A 25,710-nucleotide genomic window follows, 5' to 3' on the forward strand; every position below is an offset into this window, starting at 1 on the left:
ACAAGGATGTCTACTTTGAATTTTAATACATTTTCATTATATCTGATAGCTGAAACGATCTTCAGTTTCCATAGGTTCCCCAACATAATTCCGTTATATTTAAAAATCAAGGCCTATTCTTTCAGCTAAGAGTATTTATCAACCAAAACCTTGGTATCAGGTTTTTCTTTAGGGAAGGGGACTTCACTGCAGCCCATGAAGACGTGTCTTTAGCAGCTCTTTAAGAGAGCAAGGGTATAGAGTGGAGGAATTAGTGTTTTTTCAGGCTCACAGCATCATGTCTACTCCAGCTTAGAATTCTGGATGAAGGGTCAGGTGTCTGTGATAATGCTGCTGTTCAGTTTAAACACTAGGCTTCCATGTAGTTGATACTAAACTTCAGCTTGATTAATGTTTTGGTTTAATTTAGATATTTGATAAACTCAGGCTTTCCTGGATCTCCTGTCTACTGAACTCAAGAAAAGAGAATGATTTATTTATGGGCCACTGTGCTGGCTGCAGCTGGTCACTACTTTTCTTTTCTCAGTGACATCAAGAAAGGAAAAGGTGTTCAGGGGCTACATGGGCTTAATATCCAACCGAAAATCCTTAGACTTTGATCTTTAGCTGCAGTTAGATTAAGATCCACTGGCATTACATAAATCTCAAAGGATTTTTGACCCTTTTTTTTCTAAAATCATTGCCATCTTCTAATGATCATTGATGAAATAGAGCCTAAAAAGACAGTAAGGAGATTGTAGTCATAAAAAAATGCAAAGTCTTGCAGGAAATCTAATGAGGCTATTAACATTTTCTATACATGAAATTCTTTGTTATTAAGTGAAGAGACATTGACAACAAGCTACTACCTAATTTGACTTAAGGGAGAGCAAAATTACTGATTTAAGAGTGGTTAAAAGTCAGTCTCTCTAGAAATGGATAAAATATACACTATAGTGTTTTCTATTGTGTATCACACAAAGGATCCACTGAAAGCATTTGATATTTTGACAGTCTGTATTCAAACGTGTGCCCGTAAGCTTGTAACAACATAGTAAGCATCTGTAACAATGAGGGGTTGCTGAGCTTTCCTCTAGAGAAAGTACTCACTGGACTATGTAGCCTCTGTATAAGACTTGGGGGAGAGCATGCCCTTGCCTCATGATGGGAGGGAGATCTTACATTTCTATTTGAATACAGCTCAGATGAATTTCTGGTATGGCTAAATAGAGGCTGTACTGAGTTCTACATTCGAGTTTTGATCTCAGCCAACAGAGAGAAGTTTCTCACACAGTAAATTAAGAAGTTTCTCACACATTTTTAACTGATCCACTCATGTGGTACACAATAGAAAATACTATAATGTATATTTTATTTTATCAGTTTCTAGAGAGACTGATTCTTAACCACTCTTTAATCAGTAATTTTGATCTCTCTTAAGCCAATATAAACATGTTAACATATCATTTCTCTTCCTGATACCAGACAAATTTTTATCATCGCCAGTACTAAGTAAAAAATAATGGTGTCTAGGAAGTAGAACATTGTTATTTAAATACCACCCTTAATTAACTAACATCATGTGAATGACTGTGACAGATTGAGATGGTAGATTTTACAATGTCCTTATTTTTCAGCCTCAGAAAAGAGATATTGGGGATGACACTGACTGCAGATTTTCTGCTAGCACTGTGCTCACATTGACCCAAGTGGGTTTTTTTTTATCTGATTAGTGACTCATGATTTGTTTGACAGAGAAGACATGTGGAAAGAGGCCAGAAAAGCTATGATGCTCAGGGGAGCTTGGTATTCTGGTCCTGAGCTGTCTCTACATCTTAGAGAGAAAAGGAAGAACGTGAAAAGTTGAATTCTAATACCACTGCTTCAAGAACAAGCTAAATGTTGCTGAGTTAACTTAATAGAAAAGATACAGCCCAGTTCCATGGTCAATGTCTTTTGGTTTTTGTTTTTAAGATTTTTATTTGTGCATATAATAAAACTGGAGTTATGCAGCTATACATAACTGGAGCGTAGGCCAGAGATGTGGGGGGAAGAGAGAAGACAGATCGGGATGAAAGGAGGCAGATCAACTGAAATACACCAATGAGGGGAACAGCAGGTGAGACAGGAGAGGTCTGCTTGTGCCATGTGGGTCACCTCCCTGGCCAGATCAAACTCAGACCACAAAGGCTGGTGATAGCGCAATAGCACTGGGACTTTAACCTCTGTGCCACCAGAGAGGCCCTGTGACTAGCATCTTTAAGGTAGGCTTTCCTTCTTCAGCCAGAGTGACTCTGAAAATGCTGAGTGATGGCAACTTGCCGCCTCAGGCTGAGTTCCTTGCCAAGTTCCTTCAGAGAGTCAGGAGTCACACAGACATGCCCTGATTAATTCTTTCACTTTTTGATAAAAAGTTAGAAGTACTTCTTTGGAAATCAACTATCCCTGACACTTCACACCCGTCTGCAGGTAAAGACCATTCATTTATTCATTGATTCAGCTATTCATTCAATAAGTAGCTGACACAATAAATACCAGATTGCAAGGAATATAAAGATAAATTTTTTTCTTCTAAGGAGCCTGCTTCTAGTATTTTGACAGATTTAATTTGAAGCCATCTAAAGCAGTGTTACTTGTGTACTTAGAGCTCTTAAATATTTATACTCTTGAACAGTGTTACAAACCATTATTCTCAAATCATATATACTTTATTTAGAGTATATTTATGTGAGACCAGTGATTTTGGTAAAGATTGTATTTATTTATGCATACAAGAACTAGGGTGCAGGCCAAATGTGCGGGGGGGGGGGGTGAGAAGCTTCACCAAAGGCAGAATGGGGAGCAGAACAGGCAGATCTACTGAACTACACTGCTGAAGGGAGCAACAGGCAAGATAGGGAAGGTCTGCTGTGCCATGTGGGTCACCATTTCTGGGATAGTGCTGATACTTAACCCCCTATGTGACCAGGGAGGCCAGAGATCAGTGATTTTTTTTTTTTTTTATTATGCCATACAGTCTTGACACATATTAGGTACTTGGCCAATACTTTTTTTAATGTGCGGTATATGTGTGTATATACATATCCAGGTGTGTATATGTGCACACATAATACACAGCTTGAAAAACCTGGATGGGATGAATGTAGGCCAAATGGGGATGAAGACATGTAAAAACAGAAGTAGTTCAAGGTTGCTGAGCAAATTGCCATAAAGTGGGATTTTGTTAAGAAGTGCTTACAGTGGTTCTACAAGTGAGGTCTAGGATTTTGGTGACAGGAAGGGCTCGGTTGGTTATCCCAGGAATAAGGGAAAATGGAGACTCTGGCAGCAATAAGGGAGTTATGTCTGGGCTTGCTGAAAGATAAGCAGGGCTTGGGAGGGTGCAGGGAAGAGCTGCAGTAGTTAAACATTTAGCTTCACTTGTTCTGATTCCAAAGTCACTGCTGAACCTCTGACTTCCTAGAAATCTGGTCATCAAGGACAGAAGATGTTTTAGTCTTGTATAACTGCTCTGCCTAACAATTACTGTTTATAAACAGTAATAAATTGGTAAATTGGCATCTAAAATACAAAGATCTGTTTTGACCTCCTGACTCACTCAGCCACCTAAGTCCATTAAGCTAGACACTGATGAAAATGAGTTGTTTATGGCCCAATCTTATTGTACCTTTCAAAACCCATGTGAAATAGAATCTGATATTTTCAGAGTGGGGGGCATCTCCTCTCTGGCTTCTGAAATATAATGGAAGTATGGATGCCTCCTAGCTGGCTAACACAGAATAAACATCATTGGAAGGAAATGATAATCATAATCTTTCTTATGATACTCATTTATTTTTTCAGCTCATTTTTATTGAAACTTTAAATCTTGCCAAGTCTTGGGCAAATAATGAGAAGGCCTTTCTCTGTGTAACTGTTATCAATTACATTGGGTATAAATGTTCCTTTCTTATACTAAAAAGAAACATTCTTAATTCTAAGTCCCACATTCCACAGTACACCTGGGTGTTGCTCTTTGGCATATTTGACCTTGTACCTTTTTTACTAAACTGTGATATATTTTATTTCTTCATAAGAACTGTGGGTTTCTTGAACTATTTTAATCATCTTTTGCCATAATTTACATATTAAGTTCTTAATAGATGATTATCAAGTAAGTGAATGCTATTATCAAAAATTATTTCTTTATGCATTGATTGGTTGATACCAGAAATACCGAAACAATAGAGTTAGTTCCTATAGCAAACAGGTTGACTTCTATATGAAAGTATTTTATGATAATGTGTATATGTTCCCATATGTTTTATTTTGCACTACTTCTTCCATTTTAAAGATAAGCTGTCTGGCAAGATTTCCAAGTGCACAGGAAAGTGAGACAGCCATCATTTTTATGACATAGTCAGGGATAAGATGGTTGAAAAGTCAATTAAAAACAATCTCATTTGGTAAGATGAAAGCATTCTAATAAGAGAAAACGGAAAGCCAATATCATCATTTGATGTTTTACACATCACATATGTTATTAACATCAGGCAGAAGAGAAGTGTGCGAGTGCTCTGGGCTACACCCTCAAGTTCCTGAGCGGTGGCTAGTGGTGTGTGGAGCTGCACCCACTACCCAGCCTCCTACCCAAGGCACAGGCTTGGCCCTTTGCAAGGCACTGCTGCCTTTGTTAGAAGCTTTCCTGTAACTACACATTCCTAGGTCACCCTTGGAGACAAATAACTGTCGCCCACTCAATGCATTGGGGTTAAGTTCCTTTTCAAAGAAAAAATGCATTCCCTACAAGTCACCACAGCAGAGTATAATGACAAAAAAGCTGGAACACCTTATGGCACCCTTGGCTTGAGTCCTTATCCCACTGCTCCTTATTATCAGTAACTCTGATTTCTTTTACTGAGTGATATATATGTGAGGGGGGGGGGTGTTGCTGGGAAACAGACTGTTGTGAGGTAGTTAAGAAGGCCACTTTGGTTGCTCTGGTTAACTGCAAATCAGGCTGCTTGTCTGTGGACTTCTAGAATGATTTGGATAGAATCATCATTTTTTCTTAAGAGAACAGTAGTTCAAGTGAGTTTTCAGATAAGGGCCCAAGCAGCCAGACCACCTGGGAGCTGCTGAATACTTCACCTGCCCTGAGAAGCAGGAAAGGTGAGTGGAGGTACCCCATCTGCAACCTCCAGGAAAATTGAAAGCAAGGAATAGTGGGGGATGCAGTCTTCTCAGATCAGTCACTAATGGCCAATGAGTTCATCAGTCATGCTTATGTAGTGAAACCTACATAAAACCCCCAAAAGACAGTGGTGAGAGAACTTACATGTTGGTGAATATGTAGAAATTTGGGGGGGAATGGTACTCCTGGAGAGAGCCATGCCCTTTCTCCAGGTCCTGTCCTGTGTGTCTTTGCCATCTATTGTCACTGAATTATATCTTTTAACTGGTAATTGGGTATTCAAATGTTCCTCTGAGTTCTGTGTGCACATCTAGCAAACTGATGGAAATTTTGAGGGTGTGTGTGTGGAAGGGTGTTTCTGAGAATGTCTGATTTGCAGCCAGTTGTTCAAAAGTACGGGTAATAACTTAGTCTTGCACCTGACATCTGAAGTACAAGGAAGGGCTTGCTGCGAACCAAGTTGAATGGAGCAAAAACAAAATTAATAACCTGGATTTATGACTGATGTCTGCAGTGGGAGAGGAATAGTGGGGGTGCAGTCTTCCCAGACTGAGCCTTCAATCTGTGGAATCTTTATGTATCATGTTTCAGAGGGTTCAGGTAAGAGGATAAAGCGTAGCTAGACATAAGCAGGAAGCTATGAGTCTGCCCTTAGATACCCCTACAGGAGCTTACGTGGGCTTTGTTGCTTAGGTAGGTCAATGATTCAAGCTCACATATTAGCCACAGTAGATGTAGAAGTGGAAACAACAGCTACTGCTTTTCAAATAATTTCAATTACTTTGTGCTTTATAATTGCATATAGTCTCTATAGAAAGCCAGAGGACCCCCACCCCCACCCCTCCATCCTCCTTATAATGCATGATGTAACATGTGTGACACACATGGTTTCAGTTTTCCCCTGGAATATATAATACCGGTGTCCCTGGCATTATGAGGCTTAAGTTTAGAGTTAAACAGAAAACAGTAACAAATAAACTGATATGTAATAGAAGTCATAGCTAAAGGTAAGTGTTATGAAGAAAGTACAGCAGGATAAGGGAGATATAGTGAGATAGGAAGGGCTATTTGAGACAGAGTGGTGGGGGATTGAAAGCCCCTCTGAGCAGTTCACATTTGAGCCCAGACACGGGCAAAGCAAAGGCATGAGCCACACACAGCATCTGTGTGGAGACTATCCAGGAGGTCCAGGAACATAAAGAGAGGAAGGGACAGTGGAAAACAGCAGTCGGCTAGATCATAAATGGTCTCATGAGCTGTGATAAGTCTTCATAGATATGAAAACTGAGCATGGCTCCTCAAAATTTGAGGTGCCCACAAATCACCTAGGGCATGGTTAAATTGTAGCATGGAGCCAGTTTGCATGAAGTGAAACCCAAGCGTCTGCCTTTCCCACAGAGGTGTTGGTGGGACTAAGCCTGTGGATGACACTTAGAATACACAAAAGGCCACTGGGCTTGAGACTGTAAGCAGTGTGCCCCACACTACATAGCTGGTAAGTTTGCAGAGGCAAGCTTAGAGTCTGAGGCCCCCAAGTTCCATCAGTTGTCCACCAGGTAGCCCACGCCTGACTTACTGGTAACTCCTTATGCTGGGGAAACTGAAAGGGCCTGGAGAGAAAGGTCTTTGTGCCACTGTATCGATAGAGGAGCTATGTGTCCTCTTAACTGGAAAAAGAGTAACAAGGGGAATCTTGGTTAACTGGATACTTTGTGCTGTCTCATGTGAAATATTTAAAAGACGTAAGATATCCCTGGCATCTTAGAGAAATATTGTTGGTGACCATCCTGGTAAGAAACATCAAAAAACCCATGAGTCTCAAAATCAACTGCATTGTATTTGTCATGACTGACCAAGCATGCCAGCTTCTTAGCAGGCCTAGTGGGCAAGCTCCCACCTGCTTTCACAGAGGGTCTTTCTCTGGCCCATCTGCACCCTGATTGGGATCCTCTTCAAAGCATGAGAGATACTTGTTGCTTTCAGATGCGGATGGGTTCTGGAATATCATGAAGGTACACAAGCAGTTTACCTGCTCAAATCAATCAGTCCCAAACCAAACAGAAAAGGGTGGAGTGCAAAGGGAGTTTGAATATTCACCTCTAGGCTTCCTTCCAGGAAAGCAACTGTATCTTGCATTTCCCTATAGCTATTAGGGGAAAAGGGTGGCTCTTTTATTCTTGTTTGATATTCAAGGGTCTCCCAGGCCCGTGGGGTGGGAGGGGTGAAGAAGAGGGGAGATGTTCTGTGTATGTATTGTATATTGCCATTGCCTTGATGAATGACATAGTTTGGTTTCTTTTGTTTCCCTCCCCTTTTGTTAATACTCTGTGTTCTTTTTCCTTTGTGCTGCACGATTAGGACCCTGCAGTGGGACACAGACCCCTCAGTGCTCCAGCTGCAGTCAGACTCAGAACTTGGGTATATGTCTGCTCTTTTGTTACTCCTTTTATTTCTTTGCTGTAGTTGTGTTGAAATGCTGGAGCTGTTGGCTCTTGTTTTTTTTTTTTTTTTTTCCTTTTTCGTTGGACTTCAAGTTTAATTCTTATTCCCTTCTAATTTTCCTTACAGAGTTAAGCTTTAAAGAAAGTCTCTCTTTGTGGAAATCACCACAAAAAGATGGCTTTTGATCTGTTCTTCTTAATCCCTATTATTGCAAATTAGCACTCCCTTCCTCCCTCCCCCCCCAAAAAAAATAAATAAATAGAAATTCAAGTTCCTTCCCTACTTTAAGGCTACATGCACAAGTTCTGCAGTGGGAGATGTGTTTGACTTTATCCTAACGGTCCTCACTCTTTACTAACAAGTTGCCTTAGGTTTATTTTTGACTAAAATCAATATCAAAATGTGTCATCTTGTTTGTTTCCTTTCCTCTTCTCTTTTTTGGGGACTCAACAATAAGTGCTTAATTTGAACTACACAATAAGTACTTAATTTGAATAAAGTTTGAACACCTAAAGACTTCTGTTAAAGAAAAAGCATATTTGTTGAATTCCTTAATGTCAAAATATTTAAATATTTGATGGCAGTCAATGTTTTTAATGCTGAAGAGTTTTTTCATCTTCAAATAGAAGTATATTGTCACAGGTTTAAAGACAGCTTCAGAAGCAAAAATTCATCCAGAAAGAATAAGAACAGTCAGGCATATCCTAGAAACTTCATTTACTTCTCTTTTAGCATTAGAGTTGGCTGTAATAACACCTCAGATATTTCCAGCGGAGTGTTTGTGTACCGGCGGGTGTCCAGGCTTAGGAGAGCTGACTGTGTTTCTCTTCCCATCATTCATTGAAATTGGCCATGGTGGTAATATTTACACCACCAAAATTGGCAAGTGGTTCCAAGTCCGTTTTTAAACATTTACTAACATACCGCTGGGTACCTCAGTATTTAAGTAATACAACTCACTGCAATAATTTCTAACCTATTATTTTTCTTTCTAATTATAACCCAGTGAATTCCAAAGAGAGCATTTATATTTTGTTTTGAGTTCCTGAGATTCCTGGACATGCATCTCTAGATTTCTCTCAATTTCAGGGCCTCCTGTACATGTCCAAGTAAATTGCAGGGCTAGCTACATACAGCTCAATGCTAGCAACCCATCTCACTTTGTCTATGTAGACTGTCAAAATACTGCTAAACCAAGGAAATAACCTTACACTTCAGGTAACTAATAAGGATCTTTTTGTCTTCTTTTTTTTTCATTACTAAATTCTCAACCACTGAGATACACATGTCACTGCATGTCAGGTTTTCAATTTGTACTAGTCACATAACCAAGAAATATGTCTTAAATCACGCAGAGAACAAAGAATGTGTAGTACATCCTTGTACAGGGGAACTTCTTCGGTATTTTGTAGTGCTTAAAAAGGAATATGAAACTGCCCTGTGCACTGAAATTGACAGCTTGTGCGACAGTTGGAGACAGGGCTAAATTATATTTGCTGATGTGCAGCAGTTAGGAAAGTTCTCATTGATATATCTGTTTTCCAAGACAAAATTCAGTTGAATGTGGATTAGAACCTGCAACCTATTCTAGGAACATGGCATTTCTGTGATTTCCACCATGGCCACATTTTACTTCAGTGGGCCGGTAATTCAGAAGATAAGAGATGAGGCTTTCTCTGTTCACTGAGTTTGGGAAAAACATGTAGAGTTTGGGAAAGTTTGGAGACTTTGGGAAAAACATGTAGAGAATATTTGAAAGAGGAGATTGTCTTAACTATGTTACAATCTCAAATGCTGCTTTAACGAAAATGTCCCTTGTGTGATAGTCTTTATGTGTAGGGCAGTCTTTCTCACATACATAATTTTAGGATAGATTCTTCCTGCACAATGATTTTCCTGTAGGCAATTTTGTTTCTTCTTGGCCCTTTGCATAGCCCATAGCTTGCTCTGTTACTTGATCTTTCCTTAAATCACTTTATTGAAGTAGAATTCACATTGAACAAATGCATACATGTAAAGTATGTTTTAACACGCATACATATTCATAAAACCATCATTACAATGATGAATATATTCATCACTCCCCCACCAAAGTATTTCAGTGCCCCTTTACGGTCTCCACTCGTGCTTCTTTTCATCTCTCCCAAGCATCTGATATACTTTTTGCACTATACATTTCCTAAAACATATAAGTGAAAGTATGAAGTGGGTATTCTTTTGACTGACTTTCATTCAAAATAATTATTTTGAGTTCTGGTCATGTTTGGTTGTAGCAATAGTTCATTTCTTTTTATTGCTGAGTAGTATTCCCTTGTATGGCTAACCACACTTTGACAAACCAGTTCATTTTTGATGTATGCTTGTCCAATAAAAAAAAATATGTTGTGATGAACAGTCACATACAAATCGTTTTATGGGCATATGCTCTATTTCTCTTGGGTAAATATCACCAAGTAGAATGACTAAATCATAGAGTTGATGTACATTTAATTGAAATTGTCAAACTTTTACAAAGTTGTTTTAACCGTATATGTTCTCTCTAGCAATAAGTGAGACCCTCAGTTTTTCCAAATTTTAACATTTGATTTGAACTTAAAAAAAAAAAATCTTCACCTAAAGAAGTATAGGAAAATCTCATTGTGGTTTTGGGTTTTTATCTTGCATTTCCCCAGTTACTAAAGATGGTGACCATTTATATGGTCATTGCCACTTGACTATCTTCTCTGTTTAAATGCCCTAGATTTTTTTCTAATCAGTTTGTTTGTTTTCTCATTATTATTACCGAAGTTTTGAGAATACTTGATAGGTTTGAGATACAATCTTGTGTCTATTATATAATTGTAAATATTTTCTCCATCTGACTTTTCTTTTTCATTCAGTTAGTAGTTGCTGAGAATGCAAAATCTTGTATAATGTTGACAGTATTTCTATTCACAAATATTTCCTTTTATGGACCATGGTTTTAGTGATACAATTTTAACTTTCAAAGATTCCATAACTACTTGTAGAAGAATAAAAATCACCTGGGAAACCATTTGAAATTTTACTATGGGAAAGGTTTAAAAATACAAATTCAATAATGTTCTTAGAGTAGAACTATTGAGGTTATCTTTTTTTTCTTTTTTCTGAGAGCTTTAGCAGTTTGTATCTTTTAAACAATGCATCCCTTTGATCTCTGTTGCACATTTATTAATCTGAAATTTAGTTTATAATACCTTGTATTTCAAATATCTGAAAAATCTGTAGAAGTAATACTTTCTCACTCTGTGGATTTTGCCCTCTTTTTTTCTCAATTTCATTGCTATTCACAAAGAACCAATACTTTGTTGATATTTTTCTTTGTTCTCTTTTATCCATTTCTACTATGATTTAATTATTTAATTTTCTTTTAACTTTGCATTTAACATTTTCTAGTTTCTTAAAGTGGAAGCAGAGTTCATTAACTTGAGAGTTGTTTGGAGGTTTGTTTGCTTTTGTTTTTGTTTTTCTATCTCTAGTGTGGGTATATATTGCTTTAAAGGTAACCTGAAGTACTACTTAGGGCACCCTAAAATTTTTTACTTTCTTTTTTGACAATATTCAGTTCCTTCAAAATAATTTCTAATTTCCCTTTTTATTTGATGAGTAATTTGGAAGTTTGGTTTTTAGTTTCCAAATAGTTGGGAATTTTTTAGAGCCTTTTCAGTTACATTGTGACTAAAGAACACACTTTATTATTTGAATTATTTTTTTTTTTAATTTATGATCCATAGTAAATGTCCTATGTGTTATAAAAAAAAGGGTTGTAGTTTGCTGTTATTGGGTGAAATGTCCTATTTATTCAACTAGGTCAAGTTGATAATGTTGTTCAAATATCTGTGTCTTTTACAACTTTCTTCTGGTTCTACGAGTTATTGGGAGAGGTATTGAAATTTCTTACTGAAATTTTAAATTTTATGTTTTTCCTTGCAATATTAATAGTTTAATTCATTTATTTTGAAATTTTATTAATAGGTACACAAATGTTTCTTATGTCTCTCTTAACGAACTTATTGCCTTATCATATGACATTCCATATCCCTGGTCATGTATTTCACTCTGATGAAAGAATCTGTGGGTGAACAGGATTCTCTGGAATTTCTATTTCTGATTTCTTCCAGGAATCTCCATGTTGCTTTCTAGAACAGATGCAGCAATTTACATTCCCAAAAACACAATAATGAGATGATAATCATCTTTTCCTGGGCCTTTGTCCATCTGTATGACTTCTTTGAAGAAGTGTCTATTCATAATCCTCTGCCCATTTTTCAATCAGGTTGTTCATGTTTTATTTTGTTGTAACTGTGGGTTCTTTATGTATTTTGGATATTAACCAATGGTTGTATATGCAGTTTCTAAATATCCTTTCCCATTCAGTAGGAGCTCTTTTTATTCTGATTATTATTTCTGTTGGCTGTGCAGAATCTTTTCAGTTTGATATCGAGCCATTTGGGTTTTTTGTTTGTTTTGTCTTTGTTTCATTTTAATTGGAGTCAAGTAGTTGAAAATGTCTCTCAGGTAAATATATCATTTATGTTTTCTTCTCTGTACTGTATGGTTTACAACCAAGTCTTTTACTAATTTTGGCTCAGTTGTTGTGTTTGGTGCGAGATATATTATTTCATTCTTTTTCATGTGGCTATCCACTTTTTCCAGCAGAGACTTTATTGGTGTAGTTGTATGCATTTGGCTTCTTTAATGCAAATTAATTGTCCATATATGTGTGAGTTTATTTCTTGGTTCTCATTTCTTTCTGTTGACCTGTGTGTCTGTTTTGATCTCAATACCTATCTTAATTACTGTCACATTGTATAATAGTTTAAAGTCAGGGAGTGCAATATCTCCATTTTTGTTTTTGTTTTTTTCAGGGTTATTATGATTCAAGGTCTTTTGTACTGCCACATAAATTTCTGTGAAGAATATGATTGGATTTTGAAAATGTTTTGTTGAATATGTATCTTACTTTCAGTACTATAAACCATTTGGATGGTGTAAATTCTTGTAATCCACGAACATAAAGTATTATTCTGTTTGTCTTTTTCTTTTTGTGTCATGAGCATAAGTGCAAATACCCCCATGTGATCACCAGTCTTTAGAGCAATGTGCTGAGTCAGTGAAAGTGTCCTGGGCCTGGGAGGGAGACAGAGATTCTCAAAGATGGGTAGACATCACTGAGCATTGAGGAACCTTGTGACATCTCACTCCAGATTGCCAGATCCAATAACAAAGGGCTGTTAAAGCTCATGGAAGCCTCATAATTCTATTTCCTCCAAACATTAGTGTACTAAACTTCATAACCTCATAATTACATTTCCTCCAGACATCAGCACACTAAACTTTTCACAGGGTTGTTGAAGTATTTGGAAGCAAAGTGAGAATGAGGAAAAATAATCTTCGAGCAAAGATATGGCTGGCCCTTCCCAATGCAGTAAATTAGAGATTCTCTTCTTGGAAGATGCTGTTAGTAGTAGTGACCTCTTCTTTCCATACCCTTCTACTCAATGCTGATCGAATGAGAAAATGAGTTTTACTCCTAAGTCCACCAGGCACCATCTTAAACTATATGGTAAACTAGATCACTGAGTCAAAATTAAAAATAAACCAACTCAGAAAACACACAATCTTTGTAGTAGGTGTTAGGTGTGGTTGATGGTGATAAAGAGAATCTAGCCAGGTAGTCCTAGGATTTTTCATGTCTTGATGTCACTTCCACTTACCTAATAGAACAGTAATAACTCCATTAGCCTTTGATGACATGACTGTTTCTGACTTATTCATCATGTTTTGTCAGTGTTCCTATGTGTTATGTTTAATTTTTTTTTTTTTAAGATTTATTTATTTGTTCGTACAGAACTGGGGTACAGGCCAGAGATGCGGAGGGTGAGAGGATTCACCAGGGACAGAGCGGGAAGCAGAACAGGCAGATCAATGAAGTACACTGCTGAGGGGAGCAGCGGGCGGGTCAGGAGAGGTCTGCCGCACCATGTGGTCACCTCCGGCGCAGGCGGGGATCGAACTCATGCAGAGGTGGCTTTAGTTTCTCAGTGCAGTGCTTTAACCCGCTGCGCCACAAGGGAGGGCCTGTGTTATATTTAATTTTTAAGGTCTCCCATGAGACCTTGAGAATGAGGTAGGTTGTGTCCTTGAGCGAACTGACAACCTCTGACTCTTCAGAAACACTTAGCCAGGCTTTTTACAGAATTTGAAATATGGAATAGCACCTAGAGAAGAGAGAGAAAAGGAGAGAGGCAGAGGCAGAGAGGCAGAGAAAGAAAAGGTAGTATTGAATTGCTTTTCACTTCATATCCCATAAATGAATGCTGACCTATGAAAAACTTTCGCAAATAATTGATTTAACAGATCCACTCAAACTTGTCAAAAGGAGAGTCTTTTGTTCATCTTTTATGATATTCACCTACTCAGTCCCAAACATTTCATGAGAAGCTACTATTTGCTAGTCTTCATTCTTTGCCTTTAAGGATTTTAAGTGACATTATGAGATATTTTCTGTTTTACATTAGCAACTGGATTTTCAAAATCATATTCCTTTTTGATCTCATTCATGAAAATGAAGGGGTCAGTTGCAAAGACTACATTAGTACTCATTGACTTAAAGAATTCTGTTAACTTTGGAAGTTTATGTTAAGTTCTCTAGAAGGTGATTCACAAATACCAAGTTAATAAAGCACTACTTATATAAAATTTTTTTATATCATGGTTTGTATGGAAAGTTGAAAAAACATACTTTGCACCTTCTTATTATCCTGAACTTTTTAATTTCTTTTGTAAAGTGGGCACTTGATAAACAGAGTCTCCACAATATTGCCCAGCTTTGTTATAACTGACTACTTTGACTCCTTTCTCATCCCAGAAATTTGTAAGATTGATTCATGCTATGAAATTCAAGGCAAACCCTCTGGATGCCCCTGTTGACTGAGCCAGACTTGACATTTGCTTCTGTTCAGGGAAAATACTTTGGCTGCCAAACGAATATCTGAGCACAGTAAGAAGCAAATATCATGGAAAGGAAACAAATACTTCTTCAAATGAGTATTTTAAATGTGAACATAGAAAATGGAAACTCATCCTTCTTGAGGTACTCAGAAAAGGTCAGCTGCCAAGCTGCTCTCAGGCCTTAGAGGGCCACGCCAGTCTGAACACAGAAGATACCTGAGTGAGAGGCAGGGCTGCAGCACCAGGCTCACTTCCTCAGCACAGTGCCCTGCCCTCTCCTCAGTTCTGACTCCAGACATCCGCCCTTGAGATGTCACACCTCGACATCTATTCCCACTAAAGGACAGATTTTGGAAAACAGGATTTTGTAATTAAAAAAAATCCCTGTCAAGGAGTATCTGTAGCCATGGTGATCTCCAGGGTCTGTTTTCTGTTCTAATCTTTGATCTTAAAATTGGAAGGTCCTTCATACAAACGTATCCACTCAGTAAAGTACACGGTTTTATTCCAAACAGATTTTACTCTGGATTTGACTATGTCTTCCAGTTACATCAGCCACTCTCTTTCTCATAGGGTATGGATGTTGAAATAATCTCTAATCTGTTCTTTCCCCTTTCTGTTCTTACTCAGTGAACTGTGCTTGTCTACCCTTAGTTCTTTTCTAGTCACTGAATAACAGCTTTTTCTTCCCAATCTTAACGTCACTACCATTGAGGCCTTCCAAGCCCCATGAACTGAGTCTCCGTGCTCTTTAGACCAAGGTCCACATGTCCTGCTCTGGCTTCCACCTTTGGGTGAAAGCTTTGCCTGGATTCTGTTTGGTTAGTGGACGCCTGTTTTTGCTTGTAGATTTTCTCAATACTCCACATACTGCTTTGAAAGCAGAGTGTTCGTCTGTCAAGGGAGATTTAGACCCCATCCTTCACATAGTTAACACTTCACTGATAAGTTTCAAATGTCTCTGCAACTATTAGCTTCTTTCTCAGTTACTTTCAGTGATTCCTCCTGTCTATAGCTTGAAGTCCAAGTTCTTGGCTTGGGTTTAAAGTCCTCTCATCACCCATTCTCAGTGTACTGCTATATTTATGTCCTATTGTTCCTCTCTGAAAAACTGGTCTCTGTGGCATAAAAAATGTGAATTTAGTTTCCAGATCGTGGCATATAAAGAATACCTTCCTCATTCCTTCCTAGTTGACCGAGTTCTGCCTGTGCTTCCAGACTCACACCAGGCTTCTATTCTCATAGAAACTTCTCCCCTCCTTCAAACCAGATGCTCCTGTCCCTCTTGCTATGCCCCTCATGTTAGCACTCCATTACTTTCTTAATTGCCTTTAGTGTGTATGTTTGATAGCTCATGCCGTCTATTGTGAGGCTCTGGAATAGTGCTACAAAAGTTGATGTGGTGACTAATTATGTTGGCCAAACTAGTTCTATAATTCCTTTGCCAGTTGTCACGATACTATACATACCCCTCTAAGGCTTTTGGATAAGAAAAGGGCACTGTGGCCATTTTTGCTGTCTTAGAAGCTCTTCTTTGAGAAGCACAAAGGAATTCTAGAAGCAGCACTAAGAAAAGGATCTCTGGTAGCACAATTAGTGTGTCTTGGGGAAGAAATCCCACATGTGGGTCCTCAGGACTGAGCCTGGATCCGAGGCAGGCATTCTTGTGTTCATTGCCCTTGATTTACTTTGGAATCTGGCTCAACAGCTCTGGTCTTTGAAAACATCTATTCCTGGGTTTATCTACTTGACCTGCAGGTTCCTTTCTTGCTCCAGAGACTGAACATCATTGTAATCACCCCTTTTTGATTTCCTGGCTTCTGAGTGTCACAAGCTGACTTAGCTCCAAGAACCTGGCTCCAAGAACCTGCTCTCCTGTCATCAGGTCTAACCATATTCTTTCCAGGTATGAGGGCTCTGAGGCTGCTATGTAAAGACCATTTCTAGAATTCCTGGGGCAGTGCACATGGTTCTCATGCTCTGATGATAAAACAGAATCCTTTTGTTTGAGAGTAAGTCTGCATGATACTAACCTTTTTCTGCTCTGGTATATATTATGGGCCATACTTAAGTCATTTGGGCTTCATCTTCTTTGGATAATGAAACTTGTGAGTAGCTAGCAAAGCCAGGCCAGCTTTATTGTTGGTGGATACAGAGACATTTCAGTTGAACCAGAAATGGGGTGGAGACAGGCGAGGGGCTACTTTTCTTCTTTGATTCACAAGAACAGTTTCCACAGAAACTGGGCAGATTCAACTATGCTAATTGTGAATCGGTCTTTACACTCTGAACATTAGCAAATAACTTCGAACTTGAAATATCTTCCATCTTTTTTTCAAGGCCTAATTTTTCTTTGCAGAAGAAACATTTCAACTTGGAAGCATTATGGCTTTGCTCAGCCAAGTTGACAGGAGGCCTTACATCCTGACTTTCTTGTTCAGTCAGTTTGGAACGTGGACCATTGATTGGCATTGTAATCTGTTCCCATATAGTCCCACTGATGATGATCAGGGACCACATTTTGGGGGAGCTGTATTCTGTGACTTCTCCCTTCTTCAAATGCGGTCATGGTCACAATAAATACAAATATGAGGCCTTATTGTATTTGCTGGGTGATTTTGCAGAGTTTTTATAGTTAACTAAAACATGATATATGTTTAATTCAGTGTGTTTAAAATCTTTTTAAATGAAACATTAATTTAGAAATATAGTTCTAAATAAATTAGAAGTTATAGTACAATTCAGTAACAGTGGCATGTCCATCATGGCAGAGGTAACTGAAGTCTCAATTTACATTTTAAAATAATTTTATTTTGTTCTTCCATTTGCCTATTCCACCTATCAGCCAAACCACACATGCAGTTTTAATCTACAACCATGTAGTTTTAATCTTCCATTTTTGTTGATCTGTCTCCTTCTGTAATCCATTCACTCCCCACTATTCTTTCTGGTGACCATTATATTCTTAACTGAATTCTCCAAGATTTATTGCTGTTATACTTTGCCTGTGTATGTCTTTTTTGTTTATTGGATATCACATGAATGAAACCACCCGATATATTGCATGTTTTGATTTATTTCATTTAACATAATCATAACTTCAAAGTTTTCCATTTTGTTCCAGATGCCACCATTTCACCTTTTTCAAGGCCATGCAGTACTCCATTGAGTAAATAATCCACAATTTCTTTATCCATTCATCTGTTGAATGGCACTTGGGTTAGTTCTATGACTTGGCAATTGTGGACAATGCTGCTGTGTCCATAGGGGTAGATCACGCTTTTCATATTAAGAGTTTTCATATTATTTGGAAAAATACCTAATGGAAAGATGCCAGATCATGTGGCATTTCCTTTATCTTCCTAAGAAATCACCACAGTTTTCGACAGGGACTACACAAACTTGCAGTGCCATCAAGAGTGCACAAGAGTTCCTTTTTCACTGCAGCCTCACCACTATTTGTTGATATTGTTACTCCTTTCTATACGTGTCATTCTCACAGGGATAAGGTGGTATCTTGATGTGGTTTGATTTCCTTTTTCCTATAATAAGTGATGGTGAACAATTTTTCACATGTCTATAGTGAGGCCATCTGAGTATCTTGTTTAGAAAACTGTCTTTTTAGGTCTTTTGAGTTGGTTGGGTCTTTGTTGTTGCATTATATATGAATTTTACAAATTTTGGTGATTAGTCCCTTGTGAACTATGTGTTGTGAAAGTATTTTTTCCCATTCTGTAGGTTGCCTTTTTGTTTTTGTGATAGTTTCTTTTGAGGAAAACTTTTACATTTGATGTAGTCCCATTTTTCACTTTTGCTTTTGTTTCTCTTGCTCTTGAGTTGAGGTCACAAATGCATCTTTGTGTTTGATGTCCTCTATTCTTTCAAGTACTTTATGGTTTTGGTTCTTATAACTGTATCTTTACTCTATTTCAAATTAATTCTTACTTCTGGAATTAAGTGTGGGCCTTGTTTCTTTCTTTTTTAGCATGTGGCTAGCCATGTTTCCAACATTAATTATTAAAAAGGCTATCCTTCCTCCACTGTGTGTCAGTAACTTCTTTATTGGTGACTAACTGCCCATATTTGTGCAGTTTTATTTCTGGGTTTTAGATCTATCTCATTAACCTGAGTTTCTGTTTTTGTTTCAGTACCATACTATTTTGATGAGTGTTGCTTTGTAGAATAGTTTGAAGCCAGGAATTGTGAATCCTTCATTTTTCTTCTTTTCTCTCCACATTGTTTAGGAACTTTTGTGTTTCCATCTAATTGTTCTAGTTTTTGAAAAAGTCATTGGTGATTTGATATTGAATTGAATCTGTAAATTGCTCTGGGTAATATGGCCATATTAATGAAGTTAGTTCTCCACTTCATGACTATGGGATAGCTTTCTATTTTTTTTTTTTAATTTCCATTAACAAAGTTTCATAGTTTTCAATATACAGACCCTTCACCTCCTTCATTAAGTTTACTCCCAGGTATTTATTTTTAGTGTGATTATAAATGCAATTGTATTTCTTGTTTTCCTTTCTTCTGATTTATTATTTGCATATAAAATGTCACTGATTTTTATGTATTGATTTATATCCTGCCACAAACACAGGTTTCTCATTTTTGGCTTTCATAATGTTTAGATAAATTCCATTTATTCCCATTTTTGAGTATTTTTATTATAAATGGATTTTGGATCTTGTTGAATGCTTTTTTGGCATCCATTGAGACAGCCGTGTAGTTTTTTAATCTCCCTTTTTTGTTGATCTGGTGAATGGCATTGATTGATTTGCACATGTCGAACCAGCTTTGCATCCCTGGAATGAAGCCTACTTGAGCATAATGGATGATTCTCATGATATATTGCTGTATTCTGTTTGCTAGGGTTTTGTTGAGGAATTTTGCATCTATGTTCATTATTGATACTAGTCTATACTTTTCTTTTTTTACTATCTTTGCTTGGTTTGGGGACCAGGATAATGCTGACCTCATAGAACATGTTGGAGTTTTCCTTTTATCTATCTATCTATCTATCTATCTATCTATCTATCTATCTATCTATCTATCTATCTATCTATCTATCATCTATCTATCTGTTATTTCTTTCTTTCTCTTTTTCTCTTTCTTTGTTTCTTTCTTTCTTTCTTTCGAGTTTGAGCAGGTTAGGTGCTAGCTTCTTGAAGGTTTGGTAGAATTCACTAGAGAAGCCACAACAAAAGCCTAGGTTTTTGTCCTTAGGAAGATTTTATTACTCTTTAAATTCAGCACTTTGATTGGACTATTTAAACTGTCTATTTCATCTTGATTCAGTCTTGGGAAGTTGTATGAATCTAAAATTTTACCCATTTCTTCTAGATTTATCCTGTGTATTTGCATAGAGACTTTTGTAATAATATTATCGCCCTACATTTATATACTTTATCTGTTGTAGTTTTGCTTCTTTTATTGCTGATTCTGTTAACTTAGGTTATAGCTCCTTCTTTCTTCATAAGCCTAACTAATGGTTTATCACTTGTTTATTTTTTTTTCAATGGAACAATCCTTAGTTTCACTGATCTTTTGTACTGTCTTTATTTTCTATTGTGTTTATTTCTGCTTAATTTTTGTTCTTTCCTTTTACTGGTTTTCATATGCTTTGGTTCTTTCTAGTTCCTTCAGCCTTAGAGCTAGATTGTCAATTTTAGATTTTTTATATGTGGGACTGTATTCCTATAACTTCCCACATAGTACTGCTGTTAGGACATCTCACAGGGACTTACAGCTTGCCTCTCCATTTTCATTAGTTATAGATCTCTTCTTTGTTTCCTTTATTGAGGTGTTGTTTGGAAGTATTTAGTTTAGTTTCCAAGTGTTTTTAGCTTGTTCCAGGATTCTATTTGTGGTTAATTTCTATTTTTATAGCATTGGGTCTATGAAGATAAAATTTCTGTTTCCATGTATTTTCTGAGATATGTTTTACGTTCTAGTATATGATCTACTTTTGAGAATGCCCCATGTGCACTGGAGAAGAAAGTATATACATTTATTTTGTTATGAATGGCTCTATAATGTCCAATAAATCCATCTGTTCTAACACTCCATTTAAGCCCTTTATTTCTTTAATCTTCTGTCTGTTAACTTCATCATGTCAGTGATATGTTGCTGTCTCTAATGATAATTGTGTTTTTGTTGATACATTATTATAGATTTGTTAATAGTTGCTTTATGTAACTAGGTGCTCCTATACTAGGTGAATACATTATTACTAACAGATACTACTAATATCTTCTTGGTGAATTTTTCCCTTGATTTTGATAAAGTGCCCATCTTTGTCTGAGTACCTTTTTTTAGTTGAAAGATGTACAAATAAAGCTTTACTATTTGAATTACCCATATGTATGAATTATTCCAAATTATTACTTTTAGTTTGTTTTTGTCTATTTAAAATGAGTTTTGTGTGTGTTTGTGTGTGTGTGAACAAAGTATCAATTGCTGAAACTTTTTCACTCACATTGTTAGCCTATGGCTTTTTATTTGTGAATTCAAATCATCCACATTTGGTATGGTTATTGGTATGAACTGTTTATTATCAGTCTTTTTGATTTAATTTTTCTGTTTTTTCCATTGGTTTGTTTCTGCTCTTTCTGGATGACTTCCCTTAGTATTCCTTTTAATTCTTTGTTCTGCCATCTGTGGCTCTCTACTCTGGATTTTGGCTAGTGATTACCAACAGAGTTTTACTTAAATTTCAACGTGTTTCATCCTTTATGAGCTAGTGTCTGCTCTCTGGTATTTGACTCTATAGATATTGTCCATTTCTTTCTCCCCCTTCGTGTTTTGTTGGTGACTCATTATTCTTGTTCATTCTTCTGATGTTTCTATTATCATTTTATTCAGAAATTTGTGTTTCATTTTTTTCTTTTCTGTAGAAGAGCTCCTTTCGATTTCTTGAATTGGCCTGGTGGTGGTAAACCTATGTTAGCTTGTGTTTGTCTGGGAAAACCTTTATTTACCCTTCATCCTTGATTACTTTTGCAAGGTAGAGAATTCTTGGCTGACAGTTCATGTATTTTACAATTGTGAGCACTTCTTTCCACTCTTTCCTTGCTTCAGGAGTGGTTGGGCTACAGTTTGGGGAAATCCTAATTTGGGAGACTTTGTAAGTTATTTTTTTTTTTCCTTCCTTCCTCCAAAGTTTTTTCTTTATTTCTGATTTTTGATAGCTTGACAATGATGTGTCTCAGTTTTGGACTTCTTGAATTGAAAAATTTGGGTTTTCTTTCTGCCTCCTAGACACACAAATTTAACTCATTCTTTAGGTTTGGGAAATTCTCAGCTATTATTTTTAGAATAGGGTTTCTGCTCCCATTACCTTCCATCACTTACAGTTATTTTCATGTTTCCTCTAGTTGAGTCTGAAATTTTTGGAAAGCTTCCTCACTTTTCCATTATCTTGATTCTCTCTTTTCTTCTAAATAATAATTTGCTCATTTGAATCTTCTCCATCTGAAATTCTTTCTTCTGCCAGCTTAATTCTATTTGAAGTGTCTTCTATCCTACACTTAGAGTCTCTTTTTGTGATCTTTTAATATATTGACCTTTGTTCCCAGATTTTCTTTCTAAGATCTAGCACCTCCCTATCTGCCTTTGACTGACCTTCTCGTAGCTCATTTAACATTTTCAATATTGTTTTCAAGTCTTGGTTCCTCTATTGCTGTCTCCTTTACATTTGTCCCCAGACTTGTGTTGTTCTGATGTTTTCTATCTTCTGTTCAAACTTCCTGGCTATCCCGGCATGTGTGTTGCCTTCTTGCTCATCGTGTGTGTATCTCTATGGCTGGGGCGCTGATTTCTCAGTTTGCCTTTGCATGAGATGGGAATGAAGGGGAATCTGAGTTTTTAATGCTTTGTATCAGTTTAAGAAGTGAATTGGTCACCTCTATCTTGTCTTCCTTTGTTCCGAAGCAACTCTGTGATTGGTACCCTGTAAGGATACAAAATATGAGACTTAGAGGGGATTTGTTACTTATCAAGAACTTTCGCCTACCATGCCTGATAATGACTAAGCAGAGTTAAGACCCCAGATTTCTTCTGAATGTGTGACTTAGTCATTATATATACTGTCTTACCATTTGATTTTGATTTGCTCTGATGTGTCATCAAGTTAAAGATCCGCCTTCTGTACCTCGGGGCCTGCTAGTCGCTTCACAAGAGCATCCTGTAGCTTATGTTCCACTAGGCAGGATGCCCTGGAATCACTGCCTCCAGTTGCAGGTACTCCTAATGGGCACATGGACATCTCTGGGCTTCACACAGATGCACTTACGAGTCTACGTTCTAGGGTTGTTTCTAGGTTGGGGGAACATCCAGTTTGAAGCAGTGAAGGTACAATATTGGGCCAAGTTTCTTTTCCATCTCCTTGCTTGTGACAAAGACTGACCTCTTGAGACTTGAAAAAGATATTCTGGACTCTTGAACAGCTCGAGGGCTTTTCCCTCTGAATTCAGTTGTATCTGTTTTTTGTTTTTTTCTTCATTTGCTTTAAGACACACCCAATTCTGGAAGGAGACCACCCTCTGTGCCAAGAAGATCTTAATATAGTTATTACTTTGAAACTATTTTCCTCAATTAGTAATTTCATCTCTTGTACCTTTTGTCTGTTCCCCCCAATTTTATGTGGAAGCCTGGAGGCCCAACCTCACATCATCTGCATTCGGATGGTCAAAACCTCCGAATTAGTGAAGCCCATATGGTCCAGGCTTGGTAGAGCTTGAGCTACAGTCGTGCTCACTGGGACTGCAGAGATAGCCAGCAAAGTTTATTCTCTGAGTCATACTGTCTACCTCTTTATTGTGGCATTCTAGATGGTTTTGGTAATTCATAGAAAAGGTGACATTTTGTTTTCCTAGAATGCTTGGGAAATTTTCTGTGGAAATTCCTAAATGTGGTATGCATTTTCTTTCATCATAGTGTTATGCCATTTGCTAGTAATAATTTAAAACAACAGGAGTAAGTGGTATTTCTAGAGTGATCCTAGAGAGCTGGAGAATGTAGAATCATGGTCAAGTAGTCATTTCACTTTTTTTTTTCCTCAGACACACACACATTCCTATACTTGGAAAATTTTAAGGACTATAGGAAATGCCCAATACTGATATTAAATCTACACACTGAAAATATTTCAGAAAAAGTTTAAGATGCATGTCTTTAAGTTATGTAGACACATATACATAATATATGTGTGTGGTATATGCATTGTATGTAATTGGTACATATACATTACCCTTAACAATCTAAATATTAGTACCAGTAATTCTTCATTTAAAAGACGAGGAAACTGAGAGTTGAGATTATTTCTTCAAGATCATACACAGCCAATAGTACTGAAACTAGAGATGGGCTTAACCATTAAACTGTATTGCTGCTGTGATTGTGTGGTTACTGGGTGATTCAAAAGGCACGTCAGATTTTTCTGGTAACTCAGAAATCACCATTAAAAATCTTAGGTTGAGGTTCACTTAGTGAACAAAGCATTGGAGCAGGATTCGGGCCTGCAGTATTTTAGCCCAGATTCTACTACATGAGAATTGTATGTTCTTGAGCAGGTCTCTTCTACTGAATCTCCCTTTGCTCATCTGTAGTAGAGATAAAATCTTCACATAAAACGGTGCAGATGTGTTGTAAAAACAGGAGACACCGTGGAGGCAAAATCTATCAGAAAACCCTTGAAGTGCTGCATATATTCAGAAGTGATTCTTTACATGGCCATTTAGGTTCTCACTTAGAATTCTGTAAGTATCAGTCTTAGCCCAGTGCTCTCTTTCTCCATTGTGCTGTTCAGATGTCTCCAAACAAATTTACCTGCTGACTTCTGATAGTTCTTTTCTGGAGAAATGAGAAGGATCATATGCCTTCTTGGGATATGGTCTTCTCATTGCTCTCATGTTACACCATTAAGACATATCATTCTTTGCTTCAGATTTTGAGAATTACGTTCCTTCAGTCCCTTTTGCTTAAGAGATCGTATATTGAAAATAACAACGTCCCATATAAATTCTAACCAGGCAAAATCGGAGATTCTCAGAATGGAAAGCAGTCTCATCTGAGCTGGACTAAGACCTTGTTTTTGAGCTAGGTCCCTCTATCTGATGTCACCCAGCAAGTTAGGACCAGAGTGAGCCAAGAACCCAAGTGCTGATTTCTGCCCTGGGGCAGGTTCAAGTTTATGACCCTGAGCCTGTACTGAGAAGGGAAGAATGTTTGGTTGGAGTTTGCCTGAATCCTTTGTGCTACTAGTGATACCTGTTCTGTCTGATGTGCCTTTCCTTTGTAAGCATATATCCTTCTTTTGTAGACGAAGACTGCATAAACTGGGTGTGTCGAAAGTTACCCAAGTGGATTTCCTGCCCAGGGAAGTAGTGTCCTACTCCAAGGAGACCCAGACTCCTCTGGCCACACATCAGTCTGAAGGTGAGATATTTCTTTGCTTACTTTGCATATTTTCTCTGTAGAAATTACCAGCAAGTTTCTGATTGTGTGTATTATCACACATATTCAAAAGCTGCAAACATAATGACTCTGTGAAAGCCCAAGACTCCAGCTCCAGTTTTGAGTCTCTGGAAAGGAAACCCAGCAGTGTTTTTTCATAGTTTGTCAAAACTGAGGAGGTTGGAGGGTGGGGAGAAGCAAAGGATGGTGTACAGTAGATTCATCACATGCAGGAGTCTGCAGCACCGCCCCCCCCCCCGCCTTCCTCAAAACCACACTTACTTGTTGAGTTGAGTGGATATGACGGCTTCCTTGCTATAGTGTTAGTTGGAGTGACTAGTTGTGACAGAGATTGATGGCTCACATCGCCTCAAATCTATAGATTATTATCTGGCATTTTCCTGACCCCCTGATTCATTTTCCCAATTGAGATGACGATATACTACATTTGCTTTCCACAATACAAAAAGGTTTTCCATCCAAGTTCTTCATGGGTGAATGGCAGTTGATCGACCTGTCTCATTTCATGCCTACCAGAAAATATCAAGTGGAAAATTTACATGCAAATCCCAGCAAATCATAAAATAAAAGGAGCTGAAGCTGATAAATCAGGATACTTTCTAGAAATCAGAGGCGAGGAGATGTGCTATATATGGAATAAGTGAAGTTTGCATTGTTAGATGATAGCG

At 37.5% G+C, this 25,710-nt stretch overlaps 1 protein-coding gene across 17 annotated transcripts in view; it reads left to right on the forward strand.

Moving 5' to 3' along the window:
- DYNC1I1 (dynein, cytoplasmic 1, intermediate chain 1) overlaps positions 1 to 25,710 on the forward strand; it is a 312,504-nt gene that overhangs the window by 50,391 nt on the left and 236,403 nt on the right. For 10 of the 17 annotated variants that reach the window (XM_004676705.2, XM_004676707.1, XM_012720836.1 and 7 more), the window contains 2 exons: positions 7,511 to 7,570; positions 24,888 to 25,003. In XM_004676705.2, coding sequence (XP_004676762.1) covers positions 7,511 to 7,570; positions 24,888 to 25,003 — 176 coding nt within the window. The remainder of the gene's footprint in view (positions 1 to 7,510; positions 7,571 to 24,887; positions 25,004 to 25,710) is intronic. The other 7 variants (XM_012720843.1, XM_004676709.2, XM_012720839.1 and 4 more) reach the window with 1 other exon arrangement.

This window comes from Condylura cristata, unplaced genomic scaffold (assembly GCF_000260355.1).
Source record: "Condylura cristata isolate star-nosed mole 26May11 unplaced genomic scaffold, ConCri1.0 scaffold00005, whole genome shotgun sequence".
In the NCBI taxonomy this organism is placed as follows: Eukaryota; Metazoa; Chordata; class Mammalia; order Eulipotyphla; family Talpidae; genus Condylura; species Condylura cristata.